Raw genomic sequence first — 14,558 nt, 5'->3', positions numbered from 1 at the left:
TTCAGTCTCATGCTTTAAAAAACGCACCCAGAAAATGAGCAAAGTTGTTTTTTATAAGCCAGAAAAACAATCCAAACCCAAAAGGCACATCCACGTCTTTATTGTTGTAGTTATTATAGAGCTGTTTGGTAGCAGACATGCAATCTGGATGTAGAGCCCTTAAATACAAAGTGGACAAGGCTGTATAAATAATATAATGTGCGCTGTATGGCATGGAAAATATATATACTGTGTATATTTATATGTATAAAACATGCTTCTTGGTTAAAGGAGAGTACTCGGTACACGCTCACACATGAACACACGCATATTACTCTCCGCCTGCTATATAACACGTACACAACAACGTGCCCAAACTCAGAGTTTGGTTACTTTTAATACAAAAATATCAGGACAAAACACTTTTAGAAAAACTCTCAATGGAATAGTGCTGCTCAGTATTTTGATATCGTGGGATATGATTGCATACCTTTATTGTTTTCGGCTTCTTATTGGTGAATCCCCCTCGCTGACTAAAAAACTACGTTTGTAACAGGTGGAGGCCCGCGGGTGACGGCACATTAGTGTGAGGCCTGAAAAGGCAAACACATGCAAGTTCACTCAGAGGAGTTGGTGATGAAAGGGAGCTTCAGTCAAGTATATTTGGATAGAAGTAATACAATGCCTGCGTGTCATCTCTGGTAAAGCCCAGGTGTACATTCAAACGACAAAAGGAGGCGAGCATCAGATCGGAAAAAGCATCAACGGTGCGTCCCTTGAACTCAGTAAACATTAACCCTCGTTAACTGACAGTGCAGGTTTGAAAGACCGTGGGAAACGTGAGGGTCCCACGTCTAGGCCTCCGTCTAATGCCGTTCCGTTTTCTCAGAACCGTTACTGAAGTCACGCGACAAACTGGTGATTCAGAGCGCGAACCCGAGTCACAAATCTGAATAAGAGGCACTCAAATCCTGGAGGAATCCCACACTCCTTCCCCCCGCCTAAGAGTCACAGCTGGGCTTCTTAAGTACCTTATTTAAATTTGTGTGACCCGTGTGGACACGCACCTGAAAAGCCGAATCATGGAGAGCGAGAAGCTACAATCAATGTGTTGTATCTGTATCTGGGATCGACAATCTCACCTGTATTCAGCCGACAAATTACAGAATGCACTATCTTCTGAGTGTAGTGTTCCCCATTAAACCCTTCATATTGTTCACAATCATTAAGCACAAGAATGTTTTTTTTTTTATTTGGCCACAAGAATCCCCAAAGGTGGTGAGGGGGAGTAGAGAGTTTCCCTGTTGAGTCCTTCAGACCGTGTGTGGTGGTGAGAAGTGTTGAGGTAAGTGTATCCCCTTCTTGCCTGCCCCGCTCAGGCTTATTAGAGCTCTCTTCTGCTCTGTGGGAGCTGAACGAGCCACTCCAGCCCCTAGAAACACTTCACTGCTCTAGTCGAGGGCCCGGGAGGAGGCCTTCGACGAATACGCTTCCCAAGCCAATCGAGCTCGGTGGAAAGAGCGCAGGCGTTCGGGTGAGTTTGATAAGTCGTTACCGCTTCAAGTGCCCGGTTCAACAAAAGGGGGGAAAAACAGACTTTGTCACTCTCACAGGCTGAAGCACGACGGCGTGGGTTGTGGAGAAGTGATGCAGGGGTTCGGTGTGCTGATCTGCAAACAGAGCTTCGTATAGTCTTTGACGTAGGACGACACACACCACCCCATCACCCCGACGACGCGCCACACTCTCGAGCGAGGTTAACTGGAGGAAGAGAGAGAAACGGATGCAAGATTAGTCTGAGCAGAGACCGATGGCATGTTACAACAGCTCAATAATACTAACTAAAGCATCTGGCACAAGACACTGATACTCACTTATTTCACAATGTTGCAGTCTTCAGGTTTGGGGTTTATTTACACTCAAGATCCAACTATTTGTACACACCGGCACTTTAACAGTATGTAGCACTCTGTAGTTTGTAGTTAGGCTTATTTTGAGCTTTTTTTAATTATAGTTTTCTACCTCACCCCCCTTTTTTCCCCCAACTGTGTGGTAGAACATGGGTGGTCTTTACTTTAGGTAGCGTAAAAATATGAATGGTCCACTCTAGAGCCAGTGTTTAGTTTGTCCGTTCTGTAGATACACTCACGCCCATCCCTAGTTACTACATTACTGCAAACACATCTTTGTATGTATCTATATATCTTTCTTTCTTTACATCATATCTTTCTATAAATAACGGGCTCTAGCGTTAAAGGGGAAAATGATATTATACCATTTCACATTACCATAAGTCATTTTATTGCAAACCATGATAAATTATAATTGAAAAACAGATATTTCACTTGCATGAGAAAAAGGTGACATTTGTTTCATGTTCAGCCCCTAAATAAATAATGAAAAACCATAAAAAGTGATTGCGTTTCTGTTTCAACCCAGAAGATGACGTACCTCCTTTCATTTAAAACACCCGGTGACAAGGTGATACCCAACAAGCGCATGCACTGGGACTGACATATGTGGACGTAGCCCCCTCCCCCCACCACCACCACCACCACAAACTGACAACCAGGCCTGTGTCTGAACATTAAGTGCAAAAAGACACTTTTTGGTTGTACGCACACATACAAACATTCAGGGAAACGTCTAATGAAGAACACAGAAAGAGAAGCTGTCATGTGTACCGGTGTCCACTGTGGGATTCTTCTCGCCTCATTTTGAAGCCGTTTGACCTGCGAGGTCAGAGGACATGTTTAAGGCACAGACAGGACGACGCGCCTTTAAAACAGCACCTCGGTGACTTTAGTCTTGTGTAGTTGTTGTGGTTGTTTACCCTACCACCCCAAAACAGTATGGGTCACATGTTTTTCCAAGGTGGAGGAGAATAAGCAGCAGAGGGCCTTGTTACACAGGTTTCTTCCATCAATATCCTAATTTAATTTCCTCACAACTAAATCTGGACAGTAGCTGTGTAAACGGATGCCCCGTGGAAACAATCAACACACTGCACTGCACACACTGCACACAGTGTTACCATATGCGGTCATCAGAAATGAATAGAGGAACAATCATCATCGATATCATCCAATGCCCAGTGCCAGTCCTGAAGACCAAAGTCCTCCGATCTGAAAGGGGAGATTCCTTTTTGATGGCCTGGTAACAATGACTGCACATACAAAGTGGTTCCCATGATTAAAGTCTGTTGTCAAGTGGAAGGTCGGCTACTGTTGCTGTTGTGTAAGATATCCAGAGACACACAACAAGACTGAGTAGAAACAGCCTCATCATACGTTTGCTCGCGTTCTCACACTTCACTGGAGACAGGTGTTATAGCCCCCACAGGAACAGCTCCACTGCATAAATATAAGGGCGCACTCACACTGTCCTTCCGCAACGGGCCAAAACAGGTTTTTCGGGTCAAGCCTAGTGCGTTTGACCAGTGTGAGTGCAACCGCTCCGCGCATAACTGCAGCCAGCTTGCCGTCCACAGCCCGTCTGAGAGAGGTGGGCTTCTGTAGAGCGCGTTTGCACATGTACGAGCACGAGCGTGCGCACGTGTACGAGCACGAGCATGACATACGGCGGTTCTGACATCATTTCCTGTGCGCCTGTTCGGACATAGAAAATAGAAGGAGGGACCATGCGCGGACATTTAACAACAACAACAATGGCGGTGAAAGGTTCACGTTGGTGTGATGCGGAGGTGGAGTGTTTACTGCAGATTTGGTCGATGAAAAGATTCAAAAACAGTCGACAAGACGCACAAAAACTCAGAGGTCTACGGAAAGATCTGGAAACAAAGCCACACACACGCGATCAATGCGTGTGACGTGTTACGGCGTGATGACGTATAGGCAGCAAGAAGCATTCACCGAGGCCCAGGTACTGTGAGAACAAAAGGGCCTGGGGCGCGGGGGGAGAGGGAGGGGGGACAAGTACCCTAAAGCCTGGGGCGCGGTGCGGAAGGACAGTGCGAGTGCGCCCTTATACAATGCTTACAGTATGTAATGTGTATAGTTTGACCCCCATATACCACTGCAACTGATGTTCCAGTGTAGTAGTAGTGTGTAGTAGACGGGAGAGCTCCTGCATATCCCAACATTTCATACAAACGGAAACACTCCAAATCCTGAGTGTGCTACTGTACCTGCTCTTGCTGGTGGGGAGCTGTCGACTGGGCCTCCTCATGGACTGGCTGGGCTGGACCTTCATGGAGGTACGCGGCGAGGAGCGCGCAAACTGCTCCGTTGCAAGAGGCTTCTTGGGAATCTTCTTGACCAGTCGGCTCACCCACTTCTGCTGCTCCTCCTGGGACACGGCCAGCAGCAGCAGGTTCTTGGCCGAGGACACGTCATAGTTCACTGGTGGATGGAGAGACCGGTTATAGTCTTTAGTTATCTTCGGAAGCAACACTGGTATAACTGAGAACTCCCAATTCCATTTTTCACGTCCTAAATCTGCACCGACACACCTGTTTGTTCCTAGATCAGTCCCTATGTGAAGCGTCCTACCTTTGCATGGAGCAATGATCTCCTCCTTCTTGTCCATGTGGTCCTTGTGGCACTTGATGTGGCAGCGCCGGCACTCCAGAGCCGGCGGCGGCTTGAACATGTTCCACAGAGGCTTGGTGCAAGCCTCGCAGTTGGTGGGGAAATGGTAGAGCGTGGGGATGAACTCGTGGCCCTTGTGGCAGATGTAGCTGGACTTTTCTCCGCTGGGCAGTGGATCCTCTGGCTCCTTCTTGCTCTCGCCTTCGTTGGCATAAAGAATCTGGACGGGCGATAGAAGACGAGGATAATGAAGAAAACACGGTACTATTCAGCAGTTCAATTATAAAAAACCCTGTGTGGCGGTGCTGAGACACACCTGGAATATCCTGGGGATCTCTTTGGCGTCAGCGCGGTACACATCGGTTTGAGTGACCGGTCTCACGTGGAAGAGTTTGCTGTGTGAAGAAATTAGTTAATATCCCTTTATCACAAGTCAGCTGCACCTCCATTCAACAACAAATGCCCCCTACAGGAAATCCTTGACTCTTAGACGAACCAAAAGGGACTCACTCTATATCCAGCACCATGTAGGGAATGGACTGCTCTTTGTCTTGCTCGTTGTTGTAGAAGAGAACCTTCTTGCTGCTCACTACGACATACTGCAGCAACAGAACACACACAGTGAGGTAACGTTGAATAAAAGGAGAGACTGTTAAACGTTTTCCAAGCAGCTTCGCTCTCTATACCTTTTTCTCCCAGCCAAACTTCTTGGTGTTGTTTCTTACAGGGAGAGAGAGCCAGCCCTCCAGCCTGGTTTCTGAGTGGGAGGAAGAGACGCGGAGGTTACAGAATGTAAGCACAGTGATAATCTGTCAGCGCGACCTCAAATATATTCTCAAACCAACTTCTTTGGAATTTTCCTAAAGGAAAAGCATCTTGTAGTCCGGCTACAGAAGTGAAGCCATTACTGACTCACCTCCGGTTTGATACGCACACCACTTCTGACACATGGTCTGATGCAGTTCTTTTACTTAGAACTTTCTATTGATTGACTTTCTATTTATTGAGTGCATTTTCTGAACACATTTGCACACGCTTATTAAAACAAAATGAGTAGATTTGGTGTATAAAAGTGACATAAACTGACCTTTTTTTCAGCCACCAATAAAAAAAAAAAATGCTTTATTTTGTTTCCTTTGAACCCAAATCCTCAGTTGTTTCTAGTCAAAACATACAGTTATTCATCATGTACACTAGAGCTCATTTCATCTCATTTCATCTCATCTCGTCTCATCTTCAGCCTCTTATCCGGGGTCGGGTCGCGGGGGCAGCAGCTTTAGCAGGGGACCCCAAACTTCCCTTTCCCGGGCCACATTAACCAGCTCTAACTGGGGGATCCTGAGGCGTTCCCAGGCCAGTGTGGAGATCTAATCTCTCCACCTGGTCCTGGGTCTTCCCCGAGGCCTCCTCCCAGCTGGACGTGCCTGGAACACCTCCCTAGGGAGGCACCCAGGGTTCATCCTTACCAGATGATCCTGAACCACCTCAACTGGCTCCTTTCAACACAAAGGCTCTACTCCGAGTTCTACTCCGAGTTCGTCACGGATGGCTGAACTTCTCCCCCTCCAATTAGAATCTTTTATCTGAATTTCATTTAATTCAATATTAATAAATAGTCCGTCTCTAAAGAACGACCACAAGAGCCCTGTGTACAGTAGGAACATCCACACTTATATACTATTAAAATGTACTATAAGAAAGTATAACGCCAATGATTATGAAGAGCTCTCACCTGTGTATGCATCGTCAGTATCAAACTCCGGCCCGCTGCTGACGCTGGCCGAGTCCATGGATTGGACACTGAGCGACTGCAGGAGGTTCCTCAGCTGCTCGATGTCACTGTCCTTACTGTCCAGGGCCATCTGCAGCTCGATACGCATCTGGCTCTCATCCGACAGTTGCTGCAGATTGAGAGTGGCATTGAATTAACGGCCTTATTACTGAGGAACGGTTAAAGATGAAAGTGTCAATAGAAACGTGGTGACTGTTCTACTGACCGCCTGCATTTCGTTGATCTCTCTCTGGTATTTGATGATGCTGCTGTTGAGTTTCTCCTTCTCCGACCTCAGCTCCAACTGCAGCTTCCTGTTCTCCTTCTCCTTCCGCCGCATGTCTGTGTCGTTACCGCGGCGGCTGCCTCCGCCACGAATCTCCTTCCTGTTCATGATCTCTGCCAGCTTGTTGACGGCCTGCAGAGAGACACGAGTACCACGGTGCGCGCTTGAGCTCGTTCTCACAGTTGTTTAGTTGTAAGAAGGTTTGCTCATCTTCTTCTTCTTCTCATTTTTTTTAAACATAACCTCACCTGAGTTTTCAGCGTCCTCTCTGACTGCAGCTGCTTCTCAAATGCCTGCTTCATCTGGTTGATCTGCTGCTCCCAATCCTTCGACTTCTCTGATTCTGCAACAAAAAAGAAGATAAATGTCAAAACTGACAATCTTTTGCTTATAATACAAGTTTAAACATCTGAATTACCCTCTATTGCCTCCTTCAGTTTGTTGTTCAGCTCCTCCTTCTCATTGGCCAGGTTGGCGACATCACTGGTCAGGGTCCTGTTGGCTTCCTCCAGCTGCATGAGGCAGGAAATACCGTCATATTCACTATATCATGGGTAATCAGGACGACTGTCTGTGTCAGCTGTCTGCCACCTTCACCTGCTGTCCAACCTGAACTCTTAAGTCTGTCAAATACTCATGTTGGAGACGGCCTTCAGATATTTTGTCCCATTTGAGTAGAATGACACATGACACACTGATATGAATGTGGCGACTAATAAATATGGTTAAATGCTATGACTGATTTCCATAATATACTTGTTCTTTTTATCATTTTATATTCTAGAGTGCATTTATTTATTTACCATTGTCTCTATGAATTAATAACAAATTCATATTTTTACATATTTACATATCATTTTATATGATTGTTGTTTAGATGATTGTTTTTTTATTCCAGGACATTTCAGAAAGCATTTATTTATAAATTGTCATGCTGAATGTACAGTATATTTTGGCATTTTATGACAATATTTATGTCACTAAAATGACCATTATGATTTATTTCATTAGATTTTTTTCACTGTACTCAGTTGTAGAGGAGATCTTGATCTCAGTTTGACTCTCTCTGAAATAAAGTATATGTGGTGTCTTCATGAAGCTTGAGAATCCACTGGATTGACATTTTATTGCTATAAGTCATATTGTATTACTTAAGTGATGAGGTAAGCAGCGCTACACCACATGCAGAAAATATGGGACATGCAATAACGTTGTTGAAAATTGAGATAAATTGTCCTCAGTTTTGCCTTTCTGCTGTTTCAGTGTGCTGCTAAAATACAATTTATTGAAAAAATTGAACTGAACATAAAAGGCAGCATTAAAAAAAAGAACGTGTGTTATCTGATAGATGATGAGAGATTTATCATGCCGACTGTGAAGGCAGGAGACGGGCGGGTGCAACTCACCGAGCTGATGGTGATGTCCTTCTCCGATAGCTCCTGACGATGGCGCGCCATCATCTCCTTCAGTTCCAGCTCCTTCATTATCTTCTCCTTCTCCAGGTCCGAGTACTGCTCCTCAGCGATGGAGCGCGCCAGCTGCTCCGAGTCGGCCTTCGTCAGTGTGATCTCGAGCTGAGCTGCCAGCGAATCCCTGAACGAAGTGCGACGACACACAAATGAAAGGCCGCACGAGCATTGAATCACAATCTTTTCTAGTTTCATATCAGTCGATCGTGATGGTGATCGCGGGGCTCAGCGGCTCAGACGATATCACAGCATTATGTTCAGTTTCACATTATTATTTTATCCTTTATATCACAATCCAGATCATATTCATAAAGTTAACTATTCTCATGGACCGCAGAGCGAAGTTTTGGTGAGCAGGCATATGGAGAATGGGGATGCGCGGTGTGAGATCGATGGAAGAGAGACGACACAGTCACTAATGCGGATTACCTGAAAGACCTCTAAATGCACAGTAAGGTGCAGATAATAAACAACATCTTAGTTCAGATAGTAAGCTAGTTAAAATCACTGCGGAGGAAAAGATTACATACGCCTACTTCCTTGTTTTGTCTTGGTTTGGACCATGTTAAAAATAAACAGCAGTTGAATTTTGCCATAGAAAATTAAGGTTTACTAAAAAAAGAAAAGATCCTATTTTCAAACCGCTGAACCAACCTCTCCTCCTGTAGCTCCTGTAGAGCCTGCTGCACATCTTTGTAGAGTTTGTTCCTCTCCTCACACTCCTCCTTTAGTTCACGGACCTGGGTCTTGTACAGCGTCTGGAAAACACAGTAAACAGGTCAGCTACGCCTCGCACTCACAGGTAACTGTGATGCAACTCTTTGCCCCTCTGCACCTCGTGGATTCGGCAGGTGATGACTGTGCATTTCTACTGGGACGACTCGGAGCGAAAAAAGTTCCAGAAAGACAAATACTTCTCCAAAGTTATAATGAGTATACACGGTGTAAACAGATACAAACTATGATGAACAGAAACATATCATTTGGGTTCTATCGAGCGTTACATTGCTCCATGTACACACGTGATGTTTACCTCATTAGTAGGGATGTCCGATAATATCGGCCCTCCGATATTATCGCCCGATATTGAGTTAAAAATGTAATATCGGGAATTATCGGTATCGGGTTTTTACAACCGATGTTTTTTCTGTAGGCTTCAACATTTCCGAGGCTGCATGAATGCAACATGGGACGTTTACAGGCGCGTGCTTGATGACGTATAACAACAACACGCTAGACTCGTAGGTTGCTAACCGTGGCTAACAAGCTTGCTCGCCCGGTGCATGAGATGTCCGTGGTTTGGAAGTACTTCCAAGTGTCACCAGTAACAGTAACAGCATGTATCGGTATCGGGTGATATCGGTATCGGAAATTAAGGGTTGGACAATATCAGAATAGCGGATGTCGGCAGAAAAGCCAATATCGAGCATCCCTACTCATTAGGATGGCCCATTACAGCCCACACACTCAGCAAGCAAGAACCAAAGTGTTGTGCTGTGACGTGCGATTACAGAGCAAAGAGTAAAGACTCACAGAGAAATACTGCTCAGCTTCTAACTGGTCCTGTAACTCCTTCATTTGTCCGTCCGTGTCCTGCCTTTCTCTGCAATAAGAAATCAAATCAAAATTCTATTACTCATCGTCCTCCGAGTCAGAAAACGTATCCACGAGTATGAACGCCAGACGAGAATTCAACGGACTTGCGCAGCTCTTGATTCTGTTTCTCCAGGCTGCGTTTGATGTCGAGCAGGTGATTGGTTTCCTGCTTGAGTTGCTTCTCGGAGGTTCGCAGAGAGTTGAGCTGCTGGTTCTGGGCCTTCAGGTCGTTCTGAGTCAGGTTACGCTTCTGGGTCTCCTGCTCGATCTTCAGCGTCAGGTTCTTCACCTGGAGGAACGAGCAAAAAGACAGTTTCTCTTATTCAGATGTCTGCACTTCCTGGTTTTGTATGAACTGAGTTAAAGGTATTCCTCTACAGCTCAGAATTGACACATTGCTACATGAGCTGCAAGATTTGTTTCTGGAGGTGGCGTTTGATAAGTGAACACACACACTTCACACTGCACAGAACATAAACCGTCGCTCACCTCCTCAGTCAGCCGGTCCTTGTGTCTGCGCAGCTCGTCCAGTTTCTGCAGAGCCTGTTTGTAGTCGCAGTCCATCATGCTGCTGTGCTTCTCCAGATCCAGTATTCGGTTCTCCAGACGAAGTTTAGCTGCTCGCTCCTCCGCCAGCTTCTGCTCCGTCTCTGGATGTGAATTAAATGAATACATTTTTCCACGATTAAAGTCATGTTCATCAATGAGATGAATGTCAAATATGTAAAGCTGTGACAATAAATGCACTCTGTGTACGACTTGTAGCATGTAAGGGATGGAAGTAACCAAACACAAACAACACAAAATTGCCCTTTTCGTGTTTAAGGAAAGTGGCCTCAAGGGCGGGAGCAACAAAAAAAGAACTGAAGTGATGAAATGTATATGAATTCAAAAATTAGAGTGATAAAATGTCAATTGTAAACTGGACTTTAAGTGTCTACCGTTCATCATTCACAATACCCATCATCATCATCATCATCGTCATCATCATCATCATCATTCAAAACGACGCCCACTGACTAAGGGATGGAGACTGCTTGCTTGCACGTTTTTAGTAAATGGTAGAAAACAATGGGAAAGTGGAGAACGACTGTCTACCAAGTTAATTAAACTAGATTATTTTTGGCGATGAATCTTTCATCATGTCGTACTTCAAGTGTTCTGAGAGTAAACTAGACTTCTGCGGCTCGTCTTGGCTCTGTTTCCAGCTTTAGAAAAACGAACCCGTGACCGGAGACTCTGGCCAATCACGGGTCATTCAGAGAGAGGAGCGTTCCTATTGGCTCAGGACAGAGAGGGAGAGCTGCAGGAAACGGTCTCACTCTGCTTCAAGTTCTGCCGTTTTGTTTGCTTGTTACCTACTGCAGCTTTAAGTGCAATACAAACTCTTATTCTGGTAAAAAATGACATCGGATTTATTCATTTTACTGTGTTGTTTGTTTGCTCAAGTTATTTTAGACTTTGTGGCGTTTTTCCTGTGTCTTTTACGATGAAACATGACTCTGGAGTTCATCATTTCAAGACTGTTTTGATCACATCCGCTTTCATCAGCAGATCACTTGATCATTTACTTCTGCATTTTTCAGTCACATGCGTTTTTATCAGTTCATTTCTGTTACTTCCACCCCTCATGGTCACGATGGATGTGCTGATAATGAGGTCAGTGATGTATCAGGGATTCACATCTAATGTGTGCTGGTACAAACTAGGATGAACAGACAGTTGAAGTAAACAAGGAGGTATGGGGGAGAGCCACTTCCACTGAAGAAATACTCGGTGCTCCTACCCTTCATTGACTCCGACTTGGCGCCCTCGATGGTTACTTTGATCTTGCTCTTGTCTGCCAGCATTGCCCTGGTGGTCTTATGAGAGGCCTCCTCCTGCTCCAGCTCCTGCTGCAGCACCTTCAGCTTGTACGTCAGATCAATCTCCTTGTTGCTCTTCTCCTGCACAAAAGGACAAAGATGTTCTGATGAACCCTACGATCAAAACTCAGCCGGCTCACAAAACTCAACTTCAGACTTACAGCTAGCAGCTCAGAAGAGAAGCACTAAATGTACATAATCTACATTGGTTATCAAATAATTAAAGCACTGGATGGTCATAATACATCACAAACTACCCATCTGTAACATTTGTATTTACAATATTTATGTTCAATAAACAATACCAGTCCAGCAGACTCATCATCTTTAGTCTGCCCTCCTGCTTTACCTTCTCCAGGTCGGTATGTTTTTCCTGCAGCTGTCTCTTCTCAGTCTCAGTTTTGGACAGAACCTGTCTCTGCTGACGGGCCTCCTCCTCCAGACCGGAGATACGTCCTGCAGGACAAAACCAAGAGGTTCCTCAGAGAAGCAGGTTTCAAAGACAATACCTCCAAAACATCATTACTTTTACTTTAATTTCCACTGCATGTTCACGCACAGCCCCAGCAAGCATCCGTCTCTTTAGTGTGTGCACACACTGATCTGTGGCCAGCAGACCAGAGCAGCCTATAAGTGAGTGTTGCTGTCTTTTCACCCACGTACCACAGTTTGTTTACGCACGCACGCACGCACACACACACACACACAATAGCCTGATTATTAAAAAGTAATTAGCTTAAGGCAATATTGACGTGATTATGAATATTTACATGGTTCAAATGCTATTTTTACAATATTTCATTGTAGAAAGAACTTCATATCAGATTCAATTACATCGTGTTACGTTGTAAGATGCATCCACCGACCAACAACTGCAGCAAGAAAGTGAAGAAGTGAAGACGTGAAGAAAGTGGAGTGAGGCGTTTACACGTAGAAACAAACAGAGAGCTGTGCAGGAGCCTGGGTGTGTAGACTGGGCTGTGTTTGCTTTCAGGATGACCTCACCTCAATTAACGTAATCAGATAAAAGCTTTTATATGACAGGTCGCCTGAGTGCTGCCTTTATCAGATCAAGGTTAAATTATTAGTCTTGATGTGAACATACTCCCCTGTACAGTAACACACATTAACAGTGTGCTGCTGTTGCTCACAGACCAGCTGCGATGGAAAAGCTGTTTTTCATCTTTAACTCTCTAAAGTGACATTTGTTCAGCCAGAGTGACAAACTGGGCTCAAGTCTTCTGTCTCCAAATATCAGATGGACTTTTTCTGATGTCTGCGGTGACCTTGTGTGTTACTAACTTCCTGTAGCAGGCGAACAGGAAAGGCAGATTGATTAGAGAGACAGCGACATCTAGTGGATGTGTTTGGCATAACATACCTAAAACGAATGGCTATACCGAAGATATACTGTCTCATATTGTGCTCTACCAAACAGTTGAGCAGCACATTAAACTGCTAACATGCGTGCCAAATTGCTCTCTACACTTATATAATAGATGAATACAAAATCAAACTACTGCATTAAAATAATCCTATTTTCAAACCAGACGACCATTGTTTACACACTAAAGATATTCCTGTGTGAATACTGCGTGTGTGCGTGCGCGCGTGTCACCCACCCATCAAGTCGCTGATGGTCTCTGAGCCCTGGCTGTGCTCCCTCCTCTCCGTCTCCAGCGCGGCCTGCAGGCTGATGCATTCCTTCTCCAGGCTCAGCTTGCTGCGCTCCAGCAGGCAGCATTTGTCCTGCAGCTCACGCACGTTGGCCTCCAGCTGCTGCAGCTGCTTGCTGCTGTCCGTCTGGGTTCTACGGAGCCTCGTCGCCGCCTCAGACTCGGCCCGCAGCAACGTGTTGGCTTCTTCCAACTGACGGAGACAGGATCAGTGGGGTCAGTTTTAGCTGTTGACTTATCGCTTTTTTGATTTTTTTAACAGTGACAGTGCGTCCTGAATCCTGTCACATACAACGCTTCAAATTAAGTATTTTATTTTGGAAAAAAAACAACAACTTTGTCATGGCTCATAACTCTAAATGAATACATACAAGTGTAAATAACGTATACATGTGTTAAGGAATTGGATAACAGTAGCTTATAACACTCAAATATTCTTTACAATAGCAGGTGTAGTATTAGGGCCTACTCACACTGTCCTTCTGGCCGGGGCCAAAACCGTTTTTTCAGCTAAAGCCTAGTACCTTTAAGCAGTGTGAGTGCACCCGCTCCGCGCACAACTGCGGCCAGCGGACCGTCCACGGCCCGCTTGAAAGAGGTGGGCTTTAGCGGAGCCGTTTGCACATGTACGAGCACGAGCGTGCGCACGTGTACGAGCACGAGCCCTACGGCGGTAGCGTATGTCCGCCTGTTCTGACATGTAAATAGAAGGACGGACCATGCGCGGACATTTAACAACAACAACAATGGCGGTGAAAGGTTCATGTTGGGGTGATGCGGAGGTGGAGTGTTTACTGCAGATTTGGTCGATGAAAAGATTCAAAAACAGTCGACAAGACGCACAAAAACTCCGAGGTCTGTGGAAAGATTTGTAAACAAAGCCACACACGCGATCAATGCGTGTGACGTGTTACGGCGTGATGGCGTATGGACAGCAAGAAGCATTGGCCGAGGCCCAGGTAGTGTTAGTACAAACGGGGCTGGGGCGCGGGGGGAGAGGGAGGGGGGACAAGTACCCTAAAGCCCGGGTCGCGGTCCGGAAGGACAGTGTGAGTGCGCCCTTAGACACGAATCATCAGAGCCCACAGACGAACAAAAGCAGTTAGTGAATGACCTGTTTCTGCAGGTGAATGTTCTTCTCATTGGAAATGTGTGAATTCTGGTTCCTCCTCTTCATGTCGTCCAGTTGGTCTCGAAGGCTATTCACTGCACAACACACACAAGAACACAAACCAGCGTATTATTTCTCCTTCATTATTACATTTTTATCAGTGAGGAGTTCGGGAATCACAGAACGGAGAAACAGTTGGATCACAATTGCATAGAAAAATAATAATGTTATGATGCAAGTGGCAAGAAAGTTGAT

At 45.3% G+C, this 14,558-nt stretch overlaps 1 protein-coding gene across 1 annotated transcript in view; it reads right to left on the bottom strand.

Moving 5' to 3' along the window:
• Positions 1-124: 124 nt before the first annotated feature.
• The window catches only part of rock2a (rho-associated, coiled-coil containing protein kinase 2a), a 50,931-nt gene continuing 36,497 nt past the window's right edge, over positions 125-14,558 (bottom strand). Inside the window, exons 14-32 of the mRNA XM_083924048.1 lie at positions 14,307-14,398; positions 13,139-13,385; positions 11,866-11,972; positions 11,438-11,597; positions 10,141-10,301; positions 9,756-9,940; positions 9,589-9,658; positions 8,710-8,813; positions 7,993-8,179; positions 7,005-7,098; positions 6,835-6,929; positions 6,527-6,718; positions 6,262-6,430; positions 5,216-5,286; positions 5,040-5,128; positions 4,846-4,924; positions 4,491-4,749; positions 4,127-4,340; positions 125-1,740 (exon numbers count right to left, since the gene is read on the bottom strand). Coding sequence (XP_083780174.1) covers positions 1,737-1,740; positions 4,127-4,340; positions 4,491-4,749; positions 4,846-4,924; positions 5,040-5,128; positions 5,216-5,286; positions 6,262-6,430; positions 6,527-6,718; positions 6,835-6,929; positions 7,005-7,098; positions 7,993-8,179; positions 8,710-8,813; positions 9,589-9,658; positions 9,756-9,940; positions 10,141-10,301; positions 11,438-11,597; positions 11,866-11,972; positions 13,139-13,385; positions 14,307-14,398 — 2,579 coding nt within the window. The 3' untranslated portion in view covers positions 125-1,736. The remainder of the gene's footprint in view (positions 1,741-4,126; positions 4,341-4,490; positions 4,750-4,845; positions 4,925-5,039; positions 5,129-5,215; positions 5,287-6,261; positions 6,431-6,526; positions 6,719-6,834; positions 6,930-7,004; positions 7,099-7,992; positions 8,180-8,709; positions 8,814-9,588; positions 9,659-9,755; positions 9,941-10,140; positions 10,302-11,437; positions 11,598-11,865; positions 11,973-13,138; positions 13,386-14,306; positions 14,399-14,558) is intronic.

The sequence above is a fragment of the Echiichthys vipera genome (assembly GCF_963691815.1).
Source record: "Echiichthys vipera genome assembly, chromosome: 12".
Lineage (NCBI taxonomy): Eukaryota > Metazoa > Chordata > Actinopteri > Perciformes > Trachinidae > Echiichthys > Echiichthys vipera.
The sequence above is the reverse complement of the archived record's forward strand: the minus strand, read 5'-3'. Positions and strand labels throughout refer to the sequence as shown.